This window comes from Hibiscus syriacus, unplaced genomic scaffold (assembly GCF_006381635.1).
Source record: "Hibiscus syriacus cultivar Baekdansim isolate YM2019G1 unplaced genomic scaffold, ASM638163v2 tig00116997_pilon, whole genome shotgun sequence".
Taxonomy (NCBI): Eukaryota; Viridiplantae; Streptophyta; class Magnoliopsida; order Malvales; family Malvaceae; genus Hibiscus; species Hibiscus syriacus.
Window position 1 is genome coordinate 1,038,144 of NW_024063513.1, and position 25,664 is coordinate 1,063,807.

The 25,664-nt window shown below is 33.8% G+C and overlaps 1 protein-coding gene and 1 pseudogene across 1 annotated transcript; one reads left to right on the top strand and one right to left on the bottom strand.

Moving 5' to 3' along the window:
- Positions 1-313: 313 nt before the first annotated feature.
- On the top strand, positions 314-5,459 carry LOC120194096 (annotated as a pseudogene).
- Positions 5,460-17,766: 12,307 nt separating this feature from the next.
- On the bottom strand, positions 17,767-18,896 carry LOC120194245. The gene is made up of 4 exons (XM_039196613.1): positions 18,603-18,896; positions 18,387-18,512; positions 18,096-18,335; positions 17,767-17,961 (listed from the first exon to the last, which is right to left on the bottom strand). Exons 1-4 carry the CDS (start codon positions 18,894-18,896, stop codon positions 17,767-17,769), a joined length of 855 nt encoding a protein of 284 aa, XP_039052544.1.
- Between the last annotated feature and the right edge of the window lie 6,768 nt (positions 18,897-25,664).

Here is a 25,664-nt window from a genome sequence, read left to right on the forward strand (position 1 = left end):
TTTAATAAAAAATAATTAATTTTATTTTACAGTATTAAAAATACATTTTATTTTTTAATATGAAAATAAACTATTTAGAATAAAAATTATTTTCATATTGTTTTATTACTAATTATAAATATAAAAATATTAAAACACGGGCTTAATTCTGGTACTAGTACGCCCTAGAATGGTTTGGAAAATATTAAAGCGGTGCCGTTTACAAGAGCCGCCCTTAGTCTGGCTCTAAATCGAATTAAAATAAATAAGATATGAAGATATAGAAGTAAAAGAAAATACATAGAAATATTGAAATTTTAAGGTCATCTCATCCCCCAATTCTACCAAAACAAAACTACCTCTCTCTCTCTCTCTCTCTCTCTCTCACTACCAGACCCTAATCAATACCTATTTATTTCCCTCAAAATCCGTATCCCATGCTTTGATTCCAGGTTTTTCTTCAGATCCGATCTACATCAAGTGAGTTCCATTTTCTCTCTCTGCCTTTTAATTTCAATTTTGATGTTTTCCCGATTTGATATATTTTTTCGGTGACATTGAGGGTTTGTATTTGTGGTTGATATTATTGTAATCACCTCTTTGTTATCTTCGGGTCTGATGCTTATTTGCTTGTCTTTTCGGGTAATGAATCAAAATTTTATGTATGAATAGTTTATTGTTCTTTTTATTTCCTAGAAAGAATTGAAAGAGAAAAAAAAAGAAAAAAAAACATGTTCGAATTTGATTTGATATGATAAGAGATGGGTTGATTTTCATTCATTTTCTCTTAGTTTTTGATTTCTTTTCTTTTCCTTTTTAAAAAATTTATGTTATTAAAAATGTAAATATTATATTAGGTTTTAAAAATTTTGAGCGTACTTTTTGCTACAACAGATACAGTGTCGGGGTTTGGTAGGCATAACATACGAATCTGAGGTTAATATTAGTCTTAGGATCTTTTCGTGAGATTTTACAGTAATTTTCAAGTATTCCTCAAAAAATCAGCTGAGGATAAACAATACATGACATTAGAAGCTTTTTATATTTGCGGATGTTTTGGAACAGAATGAAGCTTCCATTTGAGAGCTGAAATTTGGGGAGGAAGTCATTCTGAAATATGAATTAGGGTTTTTAATTGTTCTTTTTAGATCATTTTTGCATTTTGTGAGAGTTTTATTCTGGCGAGGGCTCCATTGATCTAATGTATTCTTGTTGCATTCTGTGAGAGTTGATGCCAGTCTTTGATGATTTTGGCTATCTTGATAATAGGGTTTCAGTTAATGGCTATCTAAATTTATTTACATTTACGTGGGCACTGAAATTGTTTTCTTTTTGATATCTTGATTCTTAGAAATTAACTATGAGCATCTTATAATCTGGCTATAGGGGTTGTACTATTTACTTGGAGTTATGTTACACTTTGACTAATATAATGGCTCAGTTTTTAGATGATAATCATCTTTCCCTGCATTTTTTCATGATAGATAAGTTCTGATTGTAAGAACTCACTTGATGAAATGTCTGTAGGTTTATTTCATTTTGACGAAACAGTTTAGATGTAAGATGATAGTGACGATTGATAAAATGTCTGCTCCTTCATCAAGGGAGCATGCGCAGCGTCTTTATGAGAAGGTATTCTTTTTCTTCTTTAGGATAGAGGTTACTTAGAGTTTCTGAACATGGAAATTAATATTTGGTTCTCTCTGCAGAACATAGAGCTGGAAAATAATTGTAGGAGAGCAGCTCAGGCACGGGTACCTTCAGATCCCAATGCGTGGCAGCAGATGCGAGAGAACTATGAGGCAATAATTCTTGAGGACCATGCTTTTTCTGAGCAGCACAATATTGAGTATGCTTTGTGGCAATTGCATTACAAGCGGATTGAGGAAATAAGGACACATTTTAGTGCTCTAGCTTCTTCAGGATCGAAAACATCTCAGGCTGCGAAAGTTCCTCCTCGACCTGACAGGATTACAAAAATAAGACTGCAGTTCAAGACTTTCCTTTCAGAGGCAACGGGATTTTATCACGATCTGATTTTGAAAATCAGAGCAAAGTATGGACTACCATTTGGGTATTTTTCTGATGATTCAGATAGCCAAGTTGTTACGGACAAAGATGGGAAGAAATCTGCTGATATAAAAAAGGGTTTGGTGTCTTGTCACCGTTGCTTGATATACTTGGGAGACCTAGCGCGGTACAAAGGATTATACGGAGATGGCGACTCTAAATCTCGCGAGTATGCAGCTGCTTCAAGTTACTACATGCAAGCTGCATCAATTTGGCCATCAAGTGGGAATCCACATCATCAGGTTATTTCTTTTTTTTTTTCTTTTCCATGCTATATAGTACTCTCAAGTCTCAACCTTTATGCACTTACAATCTTTTTGCTTTTCTCTTGAATTTCTTTTGTTTAACACAATTCTGAGTTTTTACGCATTCAATTATCTCCTTATTTCAGCTAGCTATAATAGCTTCATATTCAGGAGATGAGCTGGTGGCTGTTTATCGGTATTTCCGGAGTTTAGCTGTTGATAATCCCTTTTCAACTGCAAGGGATAACTTGATTGTGGTATTTGAGAAGGTATAAGTTCAAATTATAGTTTTTATTTTGGGATTTTGGGAATTAACCACAGAATGGCATAATGGTAAACAGTTTTCATAATCTTTCTATTATAGAGGTTTGAAGGATTTTTAAATATGTTCAATGTATGTCATTTTTATCTTGTTTCCTTTGAGGATGCAGCTAGTTTGTTGACATGGCAGTCCAACTTTGAGAATTTGCTGCTTTTATATAATTGTAAATAGTGTAATTATACCATGTTAAATGTGGCTGACTTGAAAGCTGATTTTGAGTGGGTTTATTATTTATATGCCAGTATTTGAAATTGTGTATGATTGTGGAAATTGTATTTAATATATGAATTTTTGTTTGCAGAATCGTCATAATTACTTACAGCTTCTAGGGGATGTTAAAGCTCCCTTCAAGGAGCCTGCTGTGCAGCAATCAGGTAAGGTAGGGGAAAAGTGGAAGTGAAACTTGCATCTAAAGAAAAAGATGGCAACATAGTGGCAAGCCATGCTACGGAGAAAGTATCTGGTGTCCAGGATACTTTTAAGTCCTTTTGTATTCGATTTGTCCGTCTAAATGGCATTCTTTTTACACGCACAAGGTATATTTCCTCTGAAATTCATTCACCTATGTTATTGACTGAGGTTTTTTGGGGACGTGTACTTATTAATGCTTACTCTGTGCAGCCTGGAGACTTTTGCAGATGTTCTTACTCACGTTAGCCGTGATTTATGTGAACATCTCTCGTCTGGGCCAGAAGAGGAGCTGAATTTTGGAACTGGAGCTGCTGAGAATGCACTTATCTTTGTTAGGCTGGTTTCCATTCTCATATTTACAGTGCACAATCTGAAAAGGGAGAGTGAAGGTCAAACATATGCTGAAATTATACAGCGTGCTGCCCTACTTCAGAATGCCTTCACTGCCATTTTTGAGTTGATGGGAAATGTATTAGAAAGATGTTTACAGCTCCGGGATTTTTCTTCAAGCTACACTTTACCTGCTATTCTGGTTTTTGTAGAATGGCTGGCTTGTTGCCCTGATGTTGCAACTACTAGAAATGATGCTGATGAGAGGCAGTTGATTACTAGATCTTTTTTCTGGAAACATTGCTTAGCGTTGCTGAATAAAATTCTGTCAATTAGGCCTATGTACATGGATGATAATGAAGATGAGACCTGCTTTTTCAATATGAGTAGGAATGAAGAAGGAAAAACTGAGAACCGTCTTGCATTGTGGGAGGACTTCGAGTTGCAAGGGTTCTTGCCTCTTGTTCCAGCACATGCCATTTTGGACTTCTCAAGGAAACATTCCTTTGTAAGTGATGGCGATAAAGAAAGGAAAGCTCGTGTCAAAAGAATTTTAGCAGCTGGGAAGGCTCTAGCTAATGTCGTTAGGGTTGATCAGAAAGCTGTTTGTTTTGATTCGAAAGCCAAGAAATTTCTTATTGGTGTTGAGCCATTTGCAGATGGCACGTTGAGCTCTGCTTCCCCAGTGGTAACAAATAGTGCGGTGCATGAAGCCCCCTCTGAGAATATAATTAATATTGGAAACGTTCAGCCAATCCCACAGGCTATAATGGCTGAGGAAGAGGTTGATGATGATGATGAAGTGATTGTATTCCAGCCAGCTGTGAGTGAGAAGAAAACTGAGGTGATTGGTCCACATCATTCTCCCAGTGAGGTTTTGAAGCTCAATCAAAGTAGTTCTGCAAGTGATCTCAAATTCTATGGCAGTGCAATAACCGCTCCTTATGATAGTCTTCGCCAGCATGAAAGGTTTGAAACTAATCATCCACTGCCTGTATCTGTTGGGAGTATTCCCCCTCAGCATCTGGAACCGTTTCAGATGCATGGATCTAGGTGGTCAGCAGAAGAAATTACTTTTCTGGCTAATAGCTTGAAAGGTTTGACAACATTGGGGAACGGACATTTAACAAAGAGTGAGATCCAAGATAATTTAGGCTTTTCTCGTCCTGCTACTCATCCACATGCTATACAACAGCCTGACAATGTTGGTGCTAGTGGTATGTACTACAGTCAGACAAAAATGTCCGAAAATGTGATGCCATCCAGAATTAATGCCATTGTGTCATCTGGAGTTATTGGTGATACCTTGGCTGCTAGAACTACCTCCGCTTCACTAGTTGGGATGCAAAAGAATCCAGTTAGCCGCCCTGCTAGACATCTTGGTCCGCCACCAGGTTTTAGCCCTGTTCCCACAAAGCTGATGAATGAATCTCTTTCTGCCGTAGATTTGGGGAACCCTCCAATGGATGATTATACGTGGTTGGATGGACATCAGTCGGCATCATTATTCAAAGGCTCTGGACCTGAGAGTTCCCTCTATTATTCATCTCATGCTGATCCTCAGTATGTCAATAACAAAAGCAATGGCTTGACTGGAATGGTAAGCTTTCCTTTCCCTGGAAAGCAGGTTCCAGCAGTGCAGGTTCAAACAGAAAAGGAGAAAGGCTTGCAGGACTACAATACTTTTGAGCAACTGAAAATTCAGCATGAACAGAAACTGTACCAACAACAATGCATGAATGGGAACCAACAGTTTACCTCACTACCTGAGCAGTATCAAGGACAATCAGCGTGGATGGGTCATTATTTTGTGTGAGAATATGGAAGTGTAGTTGGTACGTGGGAACTTCTCTCATTTTCTGCCTCTCGGTTTTATAGTTTGATTGTAATTGTTCCTAAAGTTCTTGAGAATGATTACTTTGAATGTACTGCTTCCATTTGCTGTCAAGTTCAACTCCAAATCCATCTTGGAAGCATTGTCAATGTTGAGTTTTTGAAGGAGCATGGGAGGCATTGGCTTGCAGTGGGCACTTGCTGTTAAACAAGTGAGTATGCTCTCAATTATTCCATTAAAAAAAGCCTCAAGGGTCTGATTATGTTTCTCTGTAGATATTCTGTCATGAATATGGGCTAAGAGTCCATGTCAGCCGAAGTGAAGCCTACAGTTAATTTTGCCGGTTTAGCCAGATTTGTGGAAAACCAATCTTTAAGATTCTGAATTTGTAAGGGAGTAAATGTGCCTTAGAAAGGTTTACTTGGGATGGAGCTGCTGGTTTGTTTGTTATCAAGATAAAACTCGGTTTTGTATCCTATTTAACAATGGGATAGAAGTCAGCTGCCAGCAGATGTTAAAATGTAATGATGTGGTGGATATTCTAGAGGTGTGACGAGCAACAATATCAATGGATGGACAATGGAGGGATTGGTGAAACTCTGGGGGTGGGTTTTGAGTTCATATGTATGAGTAATATATATGTGGGTGATCAATGACTTCATGTTATTTGATTAAGAAAAAAAAGACTTCTTCAAGCTGTCGCATGTTTTATTTTGTTATATTTTTGTGACCGTTAAGCGTCGTTTGTTGAATTTTTGGGCTCGCTCAAAACATCTAATATTATGTAATAATTTTTTTTCTTGCTTGTTCGGTTGCTCTAATACTAATAAATTAGCCCATTCAGAAAATACATTATTATATTTAATGTAAAATGCTGATTCAGAAAAATAATATTCGAATCATTAATTGGGTAAAAATCAACTCCTTTTTTCTAATCTGATCATTCATCGCGAGATGCAACGTTTTCTTTATTATTTTGGTCATTTATTGTTAAAAATTGGAAGATGATGTAAAAAAAAATTTATGTTGTCTTCTCTTTTCTCGTTAGTAATATTTATATATCATTTTTTATTTGATTTATAAAATAGTGATATGTATTAGAGTAAATTATTTATATGATTTTTTAATTATTGTGTGATTTTACTTTGTTCATCGATGTTTTAATTTTGTCAATAAGACTATTTAATTATTTAAATGCTTCAATTATATCATCTGTTGATATTTAACGGAAATTTGACATGACAGTTAATAAAACTACACATTTGATCCTCATTATTCATACATTCAATTAATTTAGTTGTAACTTTAATTTAACTAAATAAATTTAATCTTTAATTAGATAGCAACATGTGTCGCTATCAGATTGGATGATATTTTCTTAATTTAATTTTAATAATAATATTTAATATCCAAATTTTTAAAACACCCGGATACAAAATTTTGAGTCGTGTCCTGAGGATTTTTTATATTATTGTTGAGGTTAAAATATTATAACACAAAGACATAGTTTGAGTTGAATTTGGACATAAAAATCGAATGAGAAGAAAGAAAGAAAAAACAGAATTATCTGTTGTTTATCTTCATCTTCAACCTCCAATCAGTGAGAAAGAAAATCCAAATCTCAAGTTTTAATTCATCAACGGAAAAGGGACACTTTATATCCAACGCATGAATTGGTGGCCGTCATACCATTCGGCTCCACCAAACCCATCTAAATATTTACTTCTCGACACAAATTTCCTTAAATATTGAACAAAAATTTGAATGCATTTCTTAGTGCCAAGCAAAGAAATTAAATAAGCAAGACAAATGGACATGTTTGATAACTAAAAGGACTGTTTGTCTTTGGTCGCACATGCTTGTTGGCCTCACCTCCCTCATTTCTAACAAGATAGTCACGTGATCTTTCATATGCTCATCGACCCTACCTTGCGTCCATATTTATTTCAATTGCTGGTTTCTTTACACTTGTTTTTATCGTTATTTTATGTACTAACAGTAAAACAAAGGATTTTGCACATAATTATTAAGTTATGCTAAGAGTTTATGGCACAATTGTTATTTCTCCTTAAAATCTTTTTGTATCAGAAAAGATTGGTTTGGTGGCACATGCAATAAATGTTGGATGTCGCATATAATAATTTACAAATAAATGTTTGATGTTACACGTGATAAATGGAGAGAACCCAACTTTTTTATTATTATTATTATGATTGAAGCATTTTTATTGTTTGATTATATCATCATTTACAGGTAAAAGTATAAAGATAATTTTTATATTGCACGAAAGTACTTATGTCAATGATTAAAGAAATTATTGTTGTTTCTAGAAGTCATAGGTTCGAGCACCAACGACTGTAGCAGGGTAATCGATATTTCTTTGTCAAATGATTAAGAGTATTTAAAACATATATTATTTTGTAAACACCTTAATTTAATTAAAAGAAAAAGGATAATCTCTATATTATATCTAGGATTGTAAAAGTTTGGAAAGATTAAAAAGAAAAATTACAAAGAAAACTACAAAATCAATGAAAACTTGTATATAACCAAAAAAAAAAATCCTTGAAAGTTGGAATGCATTAGAACAAAATAATTCATGAACACAATAAAATAGGTGTGAAAGGGGGAAATGAAAGAAGAACAGAACTGATTTTTTTTTTTTTTTTTGCATTTCGTGAAACAAAACAAAAATAATATTTTAATTTAATATTAAATAGAAAATTATTTGATTATTGGAGCAAAAATATTAAGTTATTTAGTTTAATCCCATAAGATTAGAATTACGTGGATAATGATTCCCTCTATTTCATTATTTTTGTCTATTGTTAACAAAGCATATAATTTTAGGAAGTTATTTTTTTTTTATAATTGCAATTTTATTACCCAAAGAAGCAAGTCAGCAAAACATGTTGCTACAAAGAAACAAATAATACAACACCAAAGGCCTAAATGCACCAAACAACACATAATGAGCTATTTATGGTTTCATTATAGCTATCCTCCTTAGACTTTAACTCTCACAACCCCTAATACAATCAAATAAATTCCATGCACATCTCACAGTGCCCCTAAAACATCGAGAGTTCCTCTCACCCCAAACAAATTAAACATACGCACACCAAGCAATTTTAAGGATATAAACAAGAAAAGATTTACTCTTCAGCCGAGTAGTCACCTAATTAAGCTGGTTACACTAGGTGCCCATAAGCCTATGAATCCTGCAAAGCTTCAAAACATCCTCCCAAATCCCCTTTGAGAAAAAGACACTAAAAAAATATAGCCTTTGGTCTCTTGAGTAACCCCACAAGACTTACAACTCCCCTCAATCACCATTCCCATACGCATCAGGCGATCAACAGTTGGCAATTTATTGAGAACATCCATCCAAACAACAATCGCATGCCTTGGAACATTCCAGGAAAACCAAAACAGCTTGTGCCAAGTGACTTTACTCTTATTTTCCCTTATCTCCTCCCACAAATATCTCGGCCTCCAATCAACAGAGCGAGCCAGTAGAGCACAAGCCTCATCTCAAAATTTCAAGACCTTTATCAAAATTCAACTAAGACTAATTCTGATTTCCATTAACTAATGATCAACCCCTTTAATAACATACTTATGAACCCAAGCAGACCATAAGGACTCTGTTGAAAACATTTTGATGTTTCGATATAACAAATTAAATTAAAAGAATTTTAATTTTGAAAATGATTTTTCTAAGTATATTCGATATATTAAATCGAATATCAAAATATTACTCAAAGTATTTCAAAGTTCATTTTAAATCCTTACTCAACTGTAAAATTAAGTTTTAATCTTAAAATAATTTCAAAACGATTTTACAAAATATTTCGAACCATTTCAAAGCCAAAAAATCCAGATTGCTCAGAGGGAACCGATTCCCCCCAAGGGGTACCGATTTCCCCTGAATGGTTTGGCTTCGAGAATTCCAGTATGCTCGGAGGGAACCGATTCCCCCAAGGGGGTACCGATTTCCCCCACTGTTCAACGGTCGAAATATTTGAATTTTACACTTAGGGAACCGATTCCCCATGAGGGGTACCGATTCCCCCCACGCTCCAAGCAGAAATATTAATTGTTTTCACACTTAAACGGCTCTATTATCTCCACTAATCATCCCCAACGTTCAGAAGTGATTCAAGGTGTATTTAAACAAGTTCTGAAGCCTTTGATCAACAAGAAAATATAGAGAAACAAGAGAGAAAGCATCAAACACCAAGTTTGTGCAAATCAAGCCAAGTTTCCTTTCAATATTCATTTTGCTTTCAAGAACACCATTTGTGCTCATTTGTAATTATTTTTTAGTGTTCTTTTCTTGTTTAGGAATTGTGAAAACATCTTACCTTGTGAGGTTTTCCTTGTAAGTTTGCAAATTTGTGTATTTCTCTTTGAAAAATTGTGTGCTCAAGAATTTGGGGTATAATTCTTGAGGAAGTTGTAAGGTTACTCTTTGTCCTCAAAAGAAAGAACAAATTAGTGAATTTGTTGGAAAATCCTTAGTGTGGATAGCTAAGGTAGTGGATGTAGACTTTGGTTGAGAAAGTCGAACCACTCTAAATCACTGTGCAATTACTTTCAATTTTCTGCAAAAGTTTCCACCAAATTTTTAATTGCCAATTCACCCCCCTCTTGGCCGATTTCGTCAATCGATTAACTCAACAATTGGCATCAAGCCTTACTCATTTGAAGGTTTAATCGCCTCTTGAGTTAATCCGGGAAGAGTTAAATCGATAAAGATGGCGTCTACTTTTGGTTCATTCTCCATGGAAGAATCCAGACCTATTGATGTGCCTCCACACTTCAATGGAACAAATTATCGTCATTGGAAGAGGTGTATGATGATATTCATCAAAGCATTTGATATGGAAGCTTGGATGATAATCAAGAAAGGATATTCCTCTCCTACTAAGAAGGCAAAGAAGTGGAATGTTCAAGAACGGAAGGAAGCTCAACAAAACTCAAAGGCTATGCATATGTTGTGTTGTGCAGTTGATCCTAATGTATATAAAGGAGTTTCTTCTTGTTCAAGTGCCAAGGAAATGTAGGATAAGCTTGAGGAGATCTATAGAGACAAGGAAGAAGAAAAACCAATAAAAGTGATGTCTCTATTAGCTCTCACAGAGCCAAAGGTATCTTCTAACTCAAATATATCAAATTCAAAATCTTTTAATGAGTTACAAGATGCTTATGATAAATTATTTTAGGAGTTTGAGACCATGAACTCCAAATACAATAAATTGATTTCTAAATTTATTGCTAAAAATGATCTTCTTTTGAAAACTAAAACAGACTTGGAAAATCAAAATGAAATGTTGAGAAAGGAGTTAGAGCTTTCAAAAATAAAATCTGAAAACTTTGAAAAAGAAATTTTCAAATTAAACAAACTTCTTCTAGAAATGAAAATGGATTTTGAAAATCAAAATGAAATCTTGAAGAAGGATTTAGAACTCTCAAAAATGAAATTTGAAAGTATTGAAAAAGAAAATTTCAATTTGAAAGATAAGCTTGAATGTTTAACAAGAGAAAAAAAGATCATTCTAAATTATTCATCTAGTTCAATAATGACAATATGTTCACATTGTCATTATCATGGTCATAAGGAACATACTTGTCCTTTAAAGAAAGGAAAACGATTTAAATTAGACAAGTATGGGTTCCAAAAGGAACAAGAGGCATTGAAACTAATGTTCAAGGATCCAAAGCAATTTGGATACCAAAATCTACTTAAATGTCTCTTGTAGGTGTGTGAGAGCAATGGTGATAAAGATGATGATATTCAAGATGCTCTAGCCACACATAAAAAGGGAATGGGTAACCTCTAAACTTAATGTTTTTATTATTTGGTTGCTCATTTAGTTTATGCATGCATGAGGTTTTAAAATGTTAAATTATGTTTTATCTCATGTATGTTGAAAAATATTGTATGATGAACATGGTAATTTTTGGTAATGTTTTATAAACTCTAGTTCATCATATTAATTTTTGGTCAAAATTATCTTTAAAAATTAATTGATATCTCTTTAACAATTGATATCGATTTTTCAAGAACTTTGGTTTTGAAAAATTTTGACCTGAAATTTTTCTTAATGTTTATGCATAGATTTTTGTTTAAATATTATAAAGTTTTAGTGCATAACATTTTCAAAAACTTTATGCATGTGCTCTTAATCTCTATAATCAACATTGCATAATGTTTTATATGTGAATGGGTTAAAAGCATAATCTTTTGAAAAATAAATTTGATAAAAGATACAATGTTTTATTTTAAATGATTGCAAAATTGATTGACATTGCATCTATTTTTGATTATGCTTGTTGGTCATAAAATAGGGATATATATACATGATGCATTTAGATTTTATTCATATGACTATTTTGTGCCTAGTTGCTAGGGATGAGCATGATGATTTGTTATGGCATAGGAGACTAAGATATGCTAGTATGAGTGTTTTGCAACAGTTAGTTCAAGGAGAATTGGTTCGAGGGCTGCCTAAACTAAAATTTGATAATGATAAAACTTGTGATGCTTGTGCTAAAGGAAAACAAAAGCAAGTTTCTTTTAAATCCATTAATGACGTATCAACTAGTAGAGTATTACAATTGATCCATATAGATCTTTTTGGGCCAACTAGGACTACTAGCTTGGGTGGAAAATAATATGTATTTGTCTTGGTAGATGACTATTCTAGATATACTTGGGGTTCTATTTTTAAGTACTAAAGATGAAGCATTAGAAAAATTCATCACGTTTTCAAAAGTAATCCAAAATGAAAAAGGTTACTCTATAACTAGTGTTAGGAGTGATCACGGAACTGAATTTTAAAATCTTGGATTTACTGAGTTTTGTAATTCTAATGGTATTAGCCATAATTTTTCAGCACCTAGAACCCCTCAACAAAATGGAGTTGTTGAGAGGAAAAATCGAACTTTAGAAGAAATGGCTAGAACCATGCTTTGTGAAAATAATTTGCCAAAATATTTTTGGATGGAAGCCACAAATACCGCTTGTTATGTTATTAATCGAGTAATGATTAGGCCTATTTTAAAGAAAACTCCATATGAAATTTTCAAAAATAAAAAGCCTAACATTAGCTATTTTCATCCTTTTGGATGTAAATATTTTGTTTTGAACAACGGTAAAGAAAACCTTGACAAATTTGATGCTAAAAGTGATGAAGGAATTTTTTCTGGGTTATTCCTTAAATTCTAAAGCTGATCGGGTATTTAATAAAAGAACTTTAGTTGTAGAAGAGTCTATACATGTTGTTTTCGATGATAATCCCCTTCCGATGAAGGATTCTTGTGTGAATGATGATGTAGGCATTATAAATGACATTAGACATGACGTTGGAGAAACATCATCAAAGGAAGAAACGAAAGATGAGGAAACTCATGATCCTCTCGAGAATCCAACCATTGAAGAAAGGGAAGTATCTTATCTAAGAGAGTACAACTATGTCAAGGATGGTGAGATTATAGGTGATCCATCCAAAGGGGTAACAACTCGATCTTCTCTTAGAAATATTTGTAATTATGTTGCATTTATTTCATGTATAGAGCCTAAAAATATTAAAGAAGCATTAAATGATAAACATTGGATTATGGCTATGCAAGAAGAATTAAATCAATTTGAGAGAAGTAAAGTATGGACATTAGTTGAAAGGCCTAGTAATAAATCTATTGTAGATATTATATGGGTATTTAGGAATAAGCTTGATGAGAGTGGTAATATAGTGAGAAACAAGGCTAAACTTGTTGCTCAAGGGTATACTCAAGAAGAAGGGACTATGATGAAACATACGCTTCCGTAGCTAGGATGGAAGCAATTAGAATGTTATTAGCATTTGCATGTTTTCATGAATTTAAACTATATCAAATGGATGTTAAAAGTGCATTTTTAAATGGTTTTATAAAAGAAGAAGTGTATATGAAACAACCTCCAGGTTTTGAAGATTCAAAATTTTCGGATCATGTTCTTAAATTGACAAAAGCATTTTATGGTTTAAAATAAGCTCCTAGAGCTTGGTATGAAAGATTGTCAAATTTTTTAATTGAAAAAAGGTTTTTCAAAAGGGAAGGTTGACACTACAATGTTTTTAAAGAATAAAGGTAAAGATTTATTAGTAGTTCAAATTTATGTTGATGATATAATATTTGGTTATACTAATGATGTTCTTTGCCAATAATTTTCTAAGTTAATGCAAAGCGAATTCGAAATGAGCATGATGGGGGAGCTCTCATTTTTCTTGGGACTCCAAATCAAGCAAAGAAAATATTGCATCTTCATCAATCAAGCTAAGTACGTCAAAGATATGCTCAAGAAGTTTGGACTAGAAAATGGCAAACCTCATGACACTCCAATGAGCTCTTCAACAAAGCTTGACTTAGATGAAGGAGGTAAATGTGTAGATGTTAAATTATATAGGTCAATGATTGGATCTCTACTTTATCTAACTGCAAGTAGACCGGACATTATGTTTAGTGTTTGCTTATGTGCTAGATTTCAATCATGCCCTAAGGAATCACATTTACTAGCTATTAAGAGAATCTTTAGATACCTTAAGGACACTCCTAGTTTAGGACTTTGGTATCCTAGAGACTCTAGCTTTAGCTTGCATGCCTTTTCTGATGCGGATTATGGAGGATGCAAATTAGATAGGAAAAGCACCTCCGGTACTTGCCAATTCCTTGGAAATATGATGATTTCTTAGTTTTCAAAGAAACAAAATTGTGTTGCATTATCTACCACTGAAGCCGAATATATTTCAGCTGGTAGTTGTTGTGCACAAGTTTTATGGATGAAACAACAACTTTTTTATTATGGAATTAAAGTAGGTACCATTCCTATCAAGTGTGACAATACTAGTGCTATTTGTCTCACTAAAAATCCCATCCAACACTCTAGAACTAAGCACATTGAAATAAGACATCACTTCATTAGAGACCATGTCACTAAGGAAGATGTAGTTCTAGAATTTGTTGATACTTTGCATCAATTAGTGGATATCTTTACAAAACCTTTAGACAATGAACGTTTTTGGACACTTAGGAGAGAATTAGGTTTAACTGACCTATCTTCACTTAGTGTTTAAAATAATTTTAGCACTTTTAAGACTAAATGAAAAATGCTTATAATAGTAATTTCTGATTACATTCATTGCTATTAGTTAGGGGGAGTTTATTATTCTTGATGAAAAATTAACTTTATGTTCAAATGTAGTTTAAGGATTAATTTATTTGAACATAATTAATTTTTGATATATGAGTTGCCAATACCACTAGAGAAGATTAATTTTTGTATTCTGAGTGTTTAAAATACATATTTTTGAATTATAGGGCAGAGGGAATCGATACCCCCTGAGGGTTCTGGTTATATCACGCCCAGAACTCTTTCTTTGCCTCAAACTCTTTTCTCTCCTTCTTCACGTCGTTCCCCTCTCTACTCTCTCCCTATCTCCATTTTTGCCTCAAATCAACGTTTCTTATCGAAATTCTTCAAATATCATCTTCTAAACCTGCTAGCATCATTAAAATCGTGCAAACAACATCAAAATCCACTCAATCTCATTTTCAAGGTAAATTTTTCTAAACTGTCTATTTCATTGATTTTGAACATAGAACTAGTTTCAATTAGTTCTAAATAGAAATAGTGATCGAGCATTGCTTATTAGTGTTTAGAAACTAAATTTTTTCAATAAGTTTTTCAAAAACTTTGCCCATTAGGATTAGTTTAAGAGAACCTTGAAATATTAAGAACTCAATTGAGTTTTGGGATTGATTGAATTGCATACATGTGTTTTCTAAATTGCAGGTTATCCATTCTATTCCAATTTCCTAAACCATGTCCAATCCTAAACGTGCTAGGTCATCATCTAGTCGTTCAAACCGTCAATCCAACCCACCTCCAAATCCTCCTCCTATTCCTGAAATTCCTATTCCTAATCCCGTTGATCCTAATATGACTATCCAAAACTCGTGCTTCAATCATCCTGGTCCTAGAAATCATTATTTTTGGTATTATCAATATTTTGAATCTTACAAAATTAGAGAAGAACATATCCCTTCTCGTCAAGCTATGATAGATATCGATTTTAGATATCTTCATCTTTTACAATAGTGGAAATTTGATAAACTTTGTGACCTTGAACCTATAGTTTACCATCAACTTGTTCGCATATTCTATTCTAATGTCGTTTGTATTAAAAACCGAGCTTAAACCAAAACCATAGCAGTTCGTTCCTATCTCCTAGGACAATTCATCCATCTTGACTCGTCTTACATAGCTAATGAATTAGGATTAGATAATGATGGTATATCAAATAAAAAACATTTTTTAGGTTCTCGTTATAAAAGAAGGATAGTGCGAGTGTATTAGATCTTCATGATCGTTTTCTTCATCTAATGATTTCTTGGTGGTTTCGACCATCCGGAGGTCGTTACTCTACTCTTCGTGCTTTAGTTCTTTGGTGGTTACATTGCTTCCAAAACAATCTTAAAATAAATCTTCCTGAGATTATTTTTGCTGAAATTGTTGAAACCGTAAACCAAGTTCCAAATAAGAAACTCTGTTCATCTCTAGTTTACGGTTGTATTCTGAGTAATCTATTTTATAAAGTCGGACTTAGGGTAGGTCTAGATGTCGTCTTTCCTCTCAAGAAACAAATTAATCTTATTTCCTTAACGAGAGCGGGATGGATAAAGAATAAGGACACAAATCTTCTGAAAATACTCCGGGAGCTAGCAAGCTTCACCAGAAGCTGACGACGATCCCGAGCTTGAATAATTAATGCAAGATATTGACGAAGCCGACGATGAGCCTGAACAACACGAGGAACAAGCTCAGCAAGAAGATCATGTGCCTTCATATTTTCAATCATTTATGGAGACATTTGATTTCCGTTATGCATCCTTGGATTCTCGTTTCACTTCCATAGAATCTCACTTCTCGACTATGGAAGCTCAACAATTGGAAATTCTTCGGGAAATGCATGCAAACAATGAAGCAACCAACGCTCGTATTAATGAACTCACTCATGAAATGGCAGCGATGCGAGCTCATTTCCCTCATCCCGATCCTCCTACGGATGCTTGAACTTTGATCTTTGCTTTGCTTGTTTGGATTGAACTTGGATAATTGCATTATTGTTAAAACATTTTGAATACTTTTGGATTGTTTATTTTTGGTTGTTCGAACTTATGTTTAATACATTTGATTTGGATTTCGTGTTTATTTTGCATCTTTAGACATATATTACCAATTATCCATTACATGTTTATGAATATTGATTATGAAACTAATGGCTAACCTCTCTTTTGATTGTGTTCTTAGCAGTTTAAGCTATATATATATAATCAATTGGCTAAATGATTTCAAAACCTTGTTTAAAATCTTTTACAAGTCTTTTTGATTTAACAAAAAGGGGGAGATAAAAGCATTTTTGTAGAGGAGTAGTGTTAAAGTAAGGGGGAGTAGTATTTTTCAAAATTAAAATTCATTTTGAAATTAGAAAATCTTAAAATGTTTTGTTATATCAAAAAGGGGAAGATTGTTGAAAACATTTTGATGTTTCGATATAACAAATTAAATTAAAAGAATTTTAATTTTGAAAATGATTTTTCTAAGCATATTTGATGTATTAAATCGAATATCAAAATATTACTCAAAGTATTTCAAAGTTCATTTTAAATCCTTATTCAAGTGTAAAATTAAGTTTTAATCTTAAAATAATTTCAAAACGATTTTACAAAATATTGCGAACCATTTCAAAGCAAAAAATTCCAGATTGCTCAGAGGGAACCGATTCCCCCCAAGGGGATACCGATTCCCCCTGAATGGTTTGGCTCCGAGAATTCCAGTATGCTCGGAGGGTACCGATTCCCTCCACTGTTCAACGGTCAAAATATTTGAATTTTATACTTATGGAACCGATTCCCCATGAGGGGTATCGATTCCCCCATGCTCCAAGCAGAAATATTAATTGTTTTCACACTTAAATGGCTCTATTATCTCCACTAATCATCCCCAACGTTCAGAAGTGATTCAAGGTGTATTTAAACAAGTTCCGAAGCCTTTGATCAACAAGAAAATATAGAGAAACAAGAGAGAAAGCATCAAACACCAAGTTTGTGCAAATCAAGCCAAGTTTCCTTTCAATATTCATTTTTCTTTCAAGAACACCATTTGTGCTCATTTGTAATTATTTTTTAGTGTTCTTTTCTTGTTCTAGAATTGTGCAAACATCTTACCTTGTGAGGTTTTCCTTGTAAGTTTGCAAATGTGTCTTTCACTTTGAAAAAGAGTGTGCTCAAGAATTTGTGGTATAATTCTTGAGGGAGTTGTAAGGTTACTCTTTGTCCTCAAAAGAAAGAACAAATTAGTGAATTTGTTGGAAAATCCTTAGTGTGGATGGCTAAGGTAGTGGATGTAGACTTTGGTTGAGAAAGTCGAACCACTCTAAATCGCTGTGCAATTACTTTCAATTTTCTACAAAAGTTTCCACCAAATTTTTAATTGCCAATTCACCCCCCTCTTGGCTGATTCCATCAATCGATTAACTCAACAGACTCCTCCCCAGTGTCAATACACTTGAAAATGGAATAATAAAGGTCTTATTCCAATACCTCGGATTCTTAGCTCCCAACCCCTTCAGATTTAGGACAACAAACACTCTCTCAACTGACTCTAGCATCTTTAACAAACACATCCCCACCTTTCCAGAAGAACTGGAACATAGCTGCCCAATTCTCTTAATCACAGCACAAGGAAACACCAATTGTTTGCACCAAAAATTCATCACACCAAACAAAACACACTAATTAGTTGTAAACGACCAGCGTAGCTAAACCAACGATTAGCCCAATTTTTAATCTTAACATTCACCTTCTCCACAAGAACAACAAAGTCCCTCTCAGTCAACTTACGAGTAACAAGAATCACCCCCATGTACCTAACAGGTAACTCACCTAGCCTAAAACCAGTTACCTCATGCATGAGAAACTTTTGAGCCACAGAAACTCCAGATGTGAACAGCTCATATTTAAAAGCATTAAGTTTTAAACCAGACTGCTCATAAAATACTTCCAACACACTCTTTACCCCTAATATAGAGTCCAAGGTTCCCTTGCAAAAGATGATCAAGTCGTCAACAAAACATAAATGTGTAAGTTACACCTTTCTGCACTTGGGATGAAACTGAAAACCCTTCTGAGACACAGTCATATTCAGCAAGTATGTAAGAACATTCATTGCTATAACAAATAGATAAGGGGACAAAGGGTCCCCTGCCTGACACCTCTCCTATTTAAAAAAACCCATAAGAGTGCTATTGAAGGAAACAAAATATCGAGCCCCATATATGCAAGCTTGAACCCAATTTCTAAACTGCACAGGAATACCCACAGCCTCCAAAATTTTCAAAACAAAGCCCCAATCAAGAGAATCAAAGACCTTTTGAAGGTCCACTTTGATAGCACATCCAGGAGACAAAGTTCTCCTACTATATTCCCTAACAACTTCCTGAGCCAGAAGACTATTATTAACAATACCCATCCCTTCAACAAAAGCAGCCTGATTGGGAGCAATTAACCTAGGTATGTACTGAGCCAATCTAGCATCCATTATTCTAGTTGCAGCCTTATACACAACAGAACAACAAGCAATAGGCCTATAATCCCTATCCATACAAGGTTTTACAATCTTAAGAACTAATATAATAGCAGTGGCATTGAAAGTTGGCAGAAGAGATAAAAAAGAGAAAAAATACCTAACTGCGGCAATGAAATCCTCCCCTACAATATCCCAAGCAACCTTGAAAAAATCAGAAGAATAGCCATCAGGCCCATGAGCCTTATCCTTTATCTGCCCACAAATAGCAATCTTTATTTTCTCATTAGAGACCTCCCTAATTAAGTTATGCTCTGCCTCTAAAGAAAGAGAAAACTGAAGTAATTCCCTCAAGTCCCCCACACTGCAACCCTTAAAATTTTAATCAATAAAGCCAATCTGATTGGTAAATAATTTAACCATTTCGGTATACATACCATCAAAAGTCCCCAGTCTATGTCCTTCTTCATTCTGAGTCCCTAATAGTGTTTTTTCCTCTTCACAACAACCTTAGAATGAAAAAATCTAGGGCATTGATCACCCTCACGAAGCCAATCAACCTTAGCATTTTGCTTATAAAAAAGCTCTTTAACTCTTTCCAACACCAAAAGCTCGCTTAAAGAAACTTTTCAATATCCAAACCTCCCATATCAGCAGAAGACAAATTAGCCACCTGCTATTTTTCAAATTACTCTCTCTTCTTAGCCACCTTACTAGAAATATTCTCAAAGTGATTCTTATTCAATTCATGAAACCTAGGTTTAAGCATTTTTAATTTGCAAAACAAAACAGACATGGATCCTCCTGAGCTGGATCTCTCCAAGAGTCCTTAACAATTTCCTTAAACGTAGGGTGCAAATCCCAAAAATTAAAAAAAAATTGAAATGCTTAGGCCTAGAGGCCAAATTTTCCCTCTCAACCCAAATAGTAGCCAAGCAATGATCAGGAACACTTGGGCCTAAAAATTCTAATTGAGAATTAGGAAACACAAAATACCAAGTAACATTAACCAAAATCCTGTCAAGTATCCTAGCAAGGAAGTTAACAGTTTGCTTATTTAACTAGGTGAACAAAAGACATGTGTAAAGATGGTCAACAAGACCCAGCTCACCCATACAACAAGACATATCCTCCATATCATGAGCAACACCAAAACTATGTCCCTCCCAATTAGAACTCTCAACAACTCGAACAATGACATTAAAGTCACCCCACCGCCCAAGCCTTACTACCAACCAGAGTCTCAATCCCATGTAATTGTTGCCAAAGAGACTTCCTAGAAACACCATCATTAAAATCATACACTGCAGAAATAATCAAATTCTTACCTCCGAACCTATCATGAATAGTAATAGACTGATCAGCAAGACTAATAATAGAAAAGTTCAAACCAGACCTCCAAATAACCTAAATTTTAGCATTGCCCACAACATTATAGTTCCAGTAACAATTCCAATCAATAGAAAAATTTAAAAATAGCAGTAGCCTTAGGTTCTCTAACCCTAGTCTCTAACAAACATAACACCTCAACTTTAAGAAACTTAGCCCTCTGCATCATATTTCGTTGTTTAAGGGGAAAATTAAATCCCCTAACATTCCAAAAAGCTACAGACATGGAGAAAGAGAAGAAATTATACCTTCATCCGAGCTACAACATCCAGTCCAACCTTTTTAGCCTTCGCAACATGACCATTCTTATTAACTTTTATTTCTTAAAGGATGCTAGCAATACCCCGTGATGCTAACCTTGGCTTCCTCACTATCTCATCACAATCCTCCAAAGCATTCACAATAACTTCAAATTTGTTTGAGGATCCAGCAAACTTAGACTTCCCAACAACTTTCCCTTTGTCTACATTCCTAAGTGATTGAGCCTTAGCACAATTCACAAGAACATCCACAGCAGAGCCATTAGACCCAATCAAAACCACTTTAGCATAACAATTCCCAAGAGAGATGTCACCCTCTCTTGAAGAATTGTCACATTCGAGTAATACCAATAGAAACCACCTTCTCAAAACCAGTACCAGCACTAGACAAAAAACTATTCATTTTCCCTCAGGGATGGACCTAGGCGGGGGCAGTCGCCCCCTTAAAAATATAAAATTGCCATATATTTTGATTTTTCTATGTATTTTCTATTGAAAATTTGTTTTCTCCCCCTAAAATTTTATTCGCCCCCTTGGAATTTTCTAAGTTCAAGTTCGCCCCCTCTAATAGAAAATCTTGCGTCTGTCTCTACCTGTTCTTGAGGTAAGATACCCTGACCAGCAACCACCTTTAAAAAACTATCCCCCTTCAAACCAGCATCAACAAGAGGCACTGAGGGAATCACCTTTTCTAAACCCTCATCATTATTAACATAAGTTTTACCCAAATGACCAAAAGATTTACACTTGGAGCAATACGGCGAGAACCAAGGGATAACCACCTTAACCTTAATCACGAAACCATCCCTCGTCTTCACAAAAATCGAACAAAAAAACTTAGCCATAGCCCTAACCTCCACACAAACTTTACAAACTCCAAACGCTTCTTGGAAGCAGTAATAATGTCCATGTATAATGGGTTACCTAGAGTACTAGCAATATAACTATGGCTCTTCTTAGAATACAACTCTAAAGGAACCCTAAATAAATACACCCAATTATATATTTTAGCCAAATCAAAATTCAGTCGAGCCAAATTAGGTTCTCATTTCCTTAAAACAAAGTCTTATGATGAATGTGCCATGGCCCATTCTCAAGAACCCAATCACAAGAAGCATTATTACCAAACAAGAACACATAAAGATTGGAACCAGCAAGGCTTACTTTCATCGTCGTCGATTTGCCCCACATCAAATCCACAATCTTCTGTATCACACCAAATTCAGGGAAAAACCGATGAATTGCCCAACTAACGAGTATCTCCACTAAAGAGCCACTTCCTCAAACACTCCTTGAGGAGGAGAAACAATACAAGAACCCTCACTTGATTCTGGAGGAAAGAAATCCAAAGATTGCTCCTCCACACCAGAAAATAACTTCTTCCAGTCCATCAAGGCCACAGAAGCCAAACCAAGCTAGACAATTAAAAGAATCATGAAAAATAATTGAGGATCGGTAACCAAATCGTTACAAATCAACAAAGAATAACCCATGATTTCTCAAGAATAATAGGTAAACTATCGAAAAGGGAGAGAGAAAACAGTTATCGAACTGATTCTCCGATTTTAAAATATTTAAGAAGTTAATTTGGCTACATAAGTCATATAAAATAAGAAAGATGACAAAATTACCTCCATAATGTGATTGATATGTTTGTTTTGATTTGAAAATATGATAAAAGGTAAAAAAATATAAGTATTATTATTTATTAAATTTTCTAATAGTACATTTTGAATGAGGTGATTTTAAAATTCAAAATGGAATTAAAATATAAGTATTATTATTTGTTAAATTTTCTAATAGTACATTTTGAATGAGGTGATTTTAAAATTCAAAATGGATAAATTTAATGGGACATGAAGTATATTTTTTTAATCTTATAATTAAATTTACATAATTATGATTTATATTATTGAAAAATATAATATTATTTATGGTAAAGTATATATTTAGTACTTCAACTATCACTTTTATTTTATTTTGGTTACTCGACTATTTTTTGTTTTAAAATTATATTTAATGTTTAGTTTTGGTTTCATGTTGGTCACATGCCGTTAAAAATTAACAGTGATGTTGACGTGTCACCGTAAGATATCGCCACATTTTTATTGAAAAAATTTAGAAAAATACAACGTCGGCACTAGGTAACCAAAATGAAACCAAAACTAAATGTTATGTATAATTTTGAAACAAAATAGTTGAGTGATGAAAATGGAACAAAAGTGATAAATGAGATACTAAAACTAAGTTTACCCTATTATTTATGGTACGAGTCTGACGAGAACATAAGCCATCTCTTGTTCCCTTGGGTTAACTTCTTGTCCGTAACATTATTGTTTCAGTTTTTTTTCTTTCATACCAGAGTTGTATGAGTTTCAAAGTAGTTCATTTTCACGTTTTGATTTTGAGTTTTATCTTGATTAATCTGAATCGATTCAATCGCAGACCTAATTTTAATAGATGAATCTCTTAGTGAAAACTTTTTGTATATGAACTTAAGATATTAATTAAACGATATTAAATTGATTACCACTTAAACCAATTATATTAATGCCATTGTAAGAGATTTATGTCTAGGTGCCGTGCTTTTCATAAAAGTCTTATTGTTTTACATTTCTCTAAACAGACATAATCAATTCTTCCGACATATATTTTGCAATACCAATATATAATGGCTAAATAAAAAGAAGAACAAAAAATTAAGGGATAAAAAAATGAGATGATAGAGAGAGAATTGATGTCAAATGGAAAGTGACATCTCAATTAAAACCAACTGAGAAATGTTGGTGGTTTGTTGTGGACGGCGCAGGCAGTCAATGATTCAAGCTCCACCACGCACTAACTCTGCTCTCTCTAAATATCTTTCTTGTTACACATGCCTTGTATTTTTTTTAAAATTTTCAATAAATTATAAAAAATCATTTAAAGTATTTATCAATAGAATTTAAATGCGTTATTTATTTCCTTTCAAAAAAATGTGTTATTATTTAATTCATTAATTGGATTAAATATCCAATCATTTCAAATAGATTAGTAGTCGATGCATTATATCTAATTCAATATGTCATTAATAAAATTGTTACATCATCATCATAATTTTTTTAATACATTTAAAAATTTATATCTCTTATATATATATATATATATATAAATGAACTTACAAATCTAGACTCTTATATTATATATAATACTGAACAGTGGGGGTGAAAGCACACAAAGTCGAAGGCAGATAGGTCCAGAATACACAGACAATGTCTCGCCACAGACGCCAAGCCTCTCGAGTCATCCCACCGGACCTGAGATGGGAAGGAGAGGAGCAGCCACAGCAACCAAAATCCAGCTTCTCCGGCCAACCGGTCTCCACTCCATACGGTGGTCAAGGCTCTGATGCTTCAACCACGCCCGCCTCTGAAAATCCATCCACAACTCTTCATCAGGATTACTCTTCCGGCAACCATTCCCCGCGGACACCTCAAAATAACCCTTCTGCAACCACCAAACCTTCTTCGAATTAAGAATAAACCTCCCCCCACTTCTCAAGTGTTTTTACATTTTTTAGCCATGTTAAACCTTGTGCTCCTTTCTTTTCTTTCGTCTGTGTTGTCTTGCCAAGCTGAAAAGCTTTTTGTTTCGGTATAATATGTTGTGTGAGTGTTGCTTTATTAGCTTTAATATCTGCAATATTTATCTCTCTCTCTCTCTCTCTCTCTCTCTCTCTACAGGTTTTTTAAGTTCTCCCCAATAAAAACGGTGTGTTTTAATATTTTTATATAATATTATAAAACGTTAACCTTCTAGTTATTTTTTAGCATACTCACTCACTTTCATTAATAAAAAAAGTTAAACCGGATCGATCGAAATAATAAGTAACTTCATACCGTTTAATCATTGTCTCATGTTCGAGTTTTATATAGGTAGAAATTTTCGTTAGGATACTCCACCTGAAGTCAGGTGTGCAATTCGAGTAGGTCTAGATTAATTAAGGCGAAGCTTAAAACTAGAGGACAAAAAAATTTTAAAAATCTAAGGATCAATTTTTAAAATTTAATATATATTTATTGGGTTGGATACAGAAAAAATATTTTATCACAATATAATTTTTATTTGTCTAATATATTTAAAAGCATTATCTATTTAAAAAAATTCTTTAACATATTGACAATATATATATATACAAATACGATTGTTTGAATTTAAATTCTCTAAAAAGTAATATTCTTTTTATTATCGAGTCATGTAAGTAAATTCCACAACGATGTGAATTTAAGGTAATCTACTTAGGGACGGGCATGAGTCGGGTTGGGTCGAGTTTTTGGTCTACCTGATTGATCTGAGAACAAGGAGTCCTCCACCCGAGACCGACTGATCCGACCCGACCAAAATAAGTTTTCACCCGACCCGAAATGATAAAAAATATTTTTATTCAATAAAAAAAGTGACTTAATTGAAAAAATATATATAGAGAGGGATATTATTGTAATTATTCCTAAATATTTAAGATAAAATTATTTATTTTTTCATGTTAAGTCGGCTGGGTACTTTTCACCTAAACCGAACCCGACCCGAACATCACACTAAAAAAACCAATCCGAATCCAATTTTTAAAAAAAAAAACCGATCGTATCAGATTAGGCCGGTACCTGTCAGGTTCGGGTCCCATGCTCATCTCTAAATGTATAAAGAGTAATTTACTTGTAGTTAGTAATCAACGCATTCTTATCAAACAAATATTTTCTACTGATACGGAAAAGAAAAACTTCTGGAGCTAAGCCCATGAAAAGCCCGTGATCATTTCAGCCCATTTTCTATGGGACCTCCTCTGGAGGTGCCGAAATCTACAACATATTTGCCGCTCTCTTTCATGACTCCCCCAATGTTAAATGAAAATACTAAATTTAAAATTATCTAACTGAAAAAATACATGATTTTTTTAATGCGATTAAAAAGTTACGTTTAAATATAAAATAAGTGCAAACTATATCCTTGTTCAAATAGGTGTCTAAACTTTTTCCCGATTCATAGATGCAATATTGTAAACATTACCATTTTAGGTGCTCGGACCGTAACTACCGTTAAATTATGTCGTTAAATGACATGTGTTACCTTTATAATTTTTTAAAAAATATTTAAATTTAAAATATTATATTTATAAAAAGTACAATTTTCTAAAATTATAAAAAAAAGTCACAAATCCATA

Bases quoted from the DNA above. Each gene is read 5' to 3' on its own strand.
- LOC120194245 (XM_039196613.1), bottom strand. From the start codon at position 18,896: ATGGATAGGGATTATAGGCCTATTGCTTGTTGTTCTGTTGTGTATAAG. The intron at 18,513-18,602 runs GTGCAGTTTAGA...TTTTTTAAATAG, and splicing joins TGGAGGCTGTGGGTATTCCT to GAGAGGTGTCAGGCAGGGGA. The intron at 17,962-18,095 runs GTGAATGTTAAG...GCTGTGATTAAG, and splicing joins TTGTTGTTCTTGTGGAGAAG to AGAATTGGGCAGCTATGTTC.